This window comes from Silene latifolia, chromosome 6, assembly GCF_048544455.1.
Source record: "Silene latifolia isolate original U9 population chromosome 6, ASM4854445v1, whole genome shotgun sequence".
In the NCBI taxonomy this organism is placed as follows: Eukaryota; Viridiplantae; Streptophyta; class Magnoliopsida; order Caryophyllales; family Caryophyllaceae; genus Silene; species Silene latifolia.
Window position 1 is genome coordinate 134,363,600 of NC_133531.1, and position 4,553 is coordinate 134,368,152.

The window sequence follows — 4,553 nt, forward strand, 5'->3', positions numbered from 1 at the left end:
TTCCCAAACAAACTTTTGAAATTTGATTTGGAATTGAATTTCAAACATTTTAATTTTAACAATTGAAATCATGAAAATGAAATTAATTTTGAGTTTCCAAACACGAATTTTTTTTCAAAATAGGGTTGTTTAGCAAACTATTTCTCGCTTTAGGGTCGGTTTCAAACTATTTCTCCCCAATGGGTCCACGTCATCCTTTTTCATTTTTTTACCAGATTTAAGTTAAATCGCTATACCAAATAGCGATTTGATACTTTTTCATTAATCCCAATTGTAAATTGGGAAAAAGTGGCAAATCGCTTTGCCAAATAGCGATTTGGCCTCAACATCATTTTCATCTTCTCTGATCTCCATCTATTTCCTCTGCTTTCATTTATTCCCGTTTTCCCCAATATCAAACATCCCTAACAAGCCTTTCAATTTCACCATTAATTCTTCAAATTCATCATTAAACAAATATGATTAAATCTATAGTTAACCGATTCAAGAACACTCGCCAATTCAAAGATTTCTACAAAGATTGGATCACCACTCTAAAAACTACCCTTCTTCCCCACTTAGCCCACAGTATTCTTTCGCCGTCTCCACGCCACCCGACCCACTTACCCTCTCAGCCCACGTCAACCTCATCCTCACCTACTTCACTACCTACTTCGCCGCACTCGACGCCGCTACCAATGACGGTATTGATCAGCTCATTTACCCCTCATGGGCGCAACGATATCGAAAAACCCTTCTTATGGCTTGACTCGGAATCTTTGAATATGCCTTGTAATGCTTGAGGAATTTGAATGGGTCGTTGGGGTTGAAGTGGGTCACTGTGGCCTGTGGGTGAGATGGTTGGTGATCTTCTTGAAGAAATGACCCCTGTTTTTTGGGAAAAAAGCAAATGATTATGATTTGAGGCCAAATCGCTACTTGGAAAAGCGATTTGCCACTTTTTGTGTCATCCCCAGCTTACAGTTGGGATTAATGAAAAAAGTATCAAATCGCTACTTGTTATAGTGATTTAGCTTAAATCTGGTAAAAAAAATGAAAAGTGATGACGTGGACCCATTGGAGAGAAATAGTTTGAAACCGACCCTAAAACGAGAAATAGTTTACTAAACAACCCTATTTTGAAAAAAAATTCTCCAAACACTACCTCAAGTATTTTCGGAGAATTTGGTCTCGACCCGATCTGTCCGGGGGAAAGCCCCGTACACGTTTTCATGACTAGCTATATCAACTATAGAATCTAAAAGAAAGGTTGAATTTTGCTTTTAGTGAGTGAGGAGTAGATAAAAACATAAGAAAGTATATTATTCACTCACTTTTGATAGTCATTATTTACTAAAACTCCATTACTGTTTTTATCTTCGTCCTTTAGTTGATGATTCATGATAGTAGTCTTATTCTACTAGTATTCCTAAAACTCGAGGCATGTAAATAGGGTTGAATAATTCTGAAGGGAAAATGTTACGCACTTACGTGCATAATATTATGACATGTCCAAGAGAGAGATAATTTCTATTTTCGATTGTTGTCTCGCTGCGTTTTTCTCCTTGAAACCAAGAATGATTGGACTCTATAAGCCAAAATATCCTAATTGTGCTCCAAACAAAGATTTTCTTTTTTACCAAACAAAATTTATGCTAAATGAGTCACACTTTAAGTCTTAGAGCATGTGCATCGGTTGTTTTTTGGTGCCCTAAATATTGCCTCTCTCCTGTAATGAAAAGGCCCATGAGTGCGAGTAGTATCCCGATAAATGTTGATGCCCAATTTATTGGGTGGGTTCCCACAAGCAACAATATTGCACAAATATAAACTTTGTAGTAGGAAAATTATGGCGGGCCATGAAAAAGTAGGGAAATGACTTTTTTTTGAGGAGCTTCATTGATGCAAGAAATAGTTTGTGGAAAGTGATGTGGAAAAGAAAGAGAAGATTTGGGGCACCCCATCAATGCATATGCTCTGAAATTTCAGACAGAAAAACCTTATTTTTAAGAAAAGTTTTTTTCTTGACAAGAAAATTGATTGAAAAACATCAAGCTTGTGTATCACTCAGAATAGAGCTCCAATTTAGAGAGCCTAGGACTTGGGACAGCCACCATTGCTTTCGATTTCTTCACAACAATTCCAAATGTCTCGGTTAGATCGACACCCACGGTATCATTCGGTAACTTCCACTCAAAAGAATGCAACAAAGAAGCCAACACAAACATTGATGTCTTTTCCGCAAGGGTAATACCAGGACACATTCTCCTTCCCGACCCAAACGGAAGATACTCAAACTGTTTGCCCAAGAAATCGAATTTTCTGCAACCATTTAAGAACCTTTCGGGTCGAAATTCCGAAGGAGCTTCCCAAATTTGAGGGTCTCTGTGGATAGCCCATGTGTTGATGTACACTTGAGAATTGTTTCGTACGGTGTATCCTCCGATAGTGGTATCGCTACTCGGAGAATGAGGAAAAAAGAGCGGAATAGGAGGGTGCAGTCGTAAGGTCTCCTTAAGGACAGCGTTTAGGTACTTCAGATCTCCCAAATGATCCTCTTCAACTCTATTGTTTAAGCCTATTATCATCGTTAATTCTTCTTGAACATTCTTCATTATTTCGGGATGTTTCAGTATCTCCGCCATTGCCCACTCGACTGTTGTTGCTGTCGTATCCACTCCCCCAATAATTGCATCCTACACCATAAAAATTGATATACCACAGTAGGTTAAGGCTCTGTTGGGTATCAGAGAATATTTACGAGATAATACTACTTTTAACGGAAAATAAATTTAAAAGGATAAATCGACTTACAAAGAATTATACTCCGTATCTAATAAATTCAGGTGACCGATTAGGCCATTATAGAAATTACATCAATCAGTTTCTACTTACAGTATAGAAAGCGCGTAAGATTTATCGAGGTCTTTTAGTTTGTTCCAACATATCATGTCAATTATGCCTGGTTCTTTCTAGCTTAATTTCAGCTCATTTCGTTCAGCTGAAAAGAACAGGGCCTTACTAACTTGTAAACATGAATAAATTAACTTCTATCAATACTTGATAATGATAATTACGTTGAGAATTATATAACAACGGCTACTAATGAATTGAGAAGATTATATGGATTACATACCAACAGAATGCCTTTCACTTGAGACAATGATAATGATGTTGCAGGATTGTCCGCTTTGGTAAGCTCTAACAGACATCCTAGAAAATCCTTCTGATGAATGCTATCTGTTATACTGCGTTGTTCTATTGCTAAATCGAATAGCTTTTCAAATCTTTCAGCAACCGACTTCATTTTACGCCTTATTCCTTGTAAATCAAACAAAGCAAGACAAGGAATATAGTCCGAAATGTTAGGTTTCCCTAGCAATAGCATAAAATCATCTACCACAGATCGAAACTCAGTGTCGAATGCATTACCGTCAAGCCCTTTCATTGTATCCCCCCATACCATGCTCATAGCCAAGCTGATTTCAGTTAAAAAAGCCAATTCTCCGATATCAACTAACTCGCCGGCTCTTTTATAAACAGTGTTAATCATGCTCTTTACTTTCTGTGTTCGTAGATGATAATTAGCCTCAAGATTAACATTGCTCAGCATCTCACTCACAAAAATTTTCTTCATTTTACGCAATTCAGGGCCGTAGTTTGAGAAAACGATGTCTGATGCCTCAAAGATAGCAGTTTTAGCGGCAATCGTTGGGTCTCGGTTTGAAAAAACGACATCTTTGTCCCTCAACACCTCTTTGGCAAGCGAGGGAGAGGTTATAACAACTACTTCTTTAGTTCCAAGTCGGACCTTAAAGATTGGGCCGTAGATGTCGGCCAAATCTTTAAAAGTCCAACGAAGATCAGACCCAAGAAATGGAAGATACCCGACAAAAGGTAGACCGGTAGGTCCAGGAGGCGAGGGAGATTTTTCCTTGCCTCGCTTTTTGATGGAGAAGATGAAGGAAAGAAGAATTAAGGATGCGAATCCCGTGACAACTGTAAGAAAAACTCCATTAGTTATGTGGCTAGTACTACTAGACAACCATGACCACAAATTGTTAACTTTGTTCAACATAATTAATAGAGTAAATATGTGAAAGAGAGTGATGCAAGTAGTGACCAAGTCCCGTGAAGCATACGGTTATATAGTCTTCAGGACAGAAAATCCAGAAGATGATGACAATTTTGATAAATAGATGGAAGAGCGGAATTCATAATTGTTATTGATAGTTCGTACTTCTAATCATTACAATAGCTCCGTATTTATAGTACTCTAATATCTAAACATAATCATAATATCTTCTAATAATGTTAACGTAATCAGAATATCGTAATCTTCTCATACAAATTTAGTTGGCCTAAAAGATTGATAATATGTGAGCACTTGCCACATGGTTAGTCTTTCTGAAGTCGGATATATCCGTTTTACAATTAAAAAGTGAACCAAATCAACCATATAATGATAGTAGGGAAAAATTATTGCTAGTCCTAGGCCAAGTCCTTTTTATAATATACACTCAGTCTTAGATAAGAATGTGTCACGTGGTTTTCAAAATTCACATCCTCTAATT

General features: G+C 37.3%; 1 protein-coding gene across 1 annotated transcript; it reads right to left on the bottom strand.

Moving 5' to 3' along the window:
- Nucleotides 1-1,753: 1,753 nt before the first annotated feature.
- On the bottom strand, nt 1,754-4,198 carry LOC141587336 (cytochrome P450 71AU50-like). The gene is made up of 2 exons (XM_074408796.1): nt 3,116-4,198; nt 1,754-2,675 (listed from the first exon to the last, which is right to left on the bottom strand). The coding sequence occupies exons 1-2, from the start codon at nt 4,055-4,057 to the stop codon at nt 2,043-2,045; spliced, it is 1,575 nt and encodes a 524-aa protein (XP_074264897.1). The 5' UTR covers nt 4,058-4,198; the 3' UTR covers nt 1,754-2,042.
- Between the last annotated feature and the right edge of the window lie 355 nt (nt 4,199-4,553).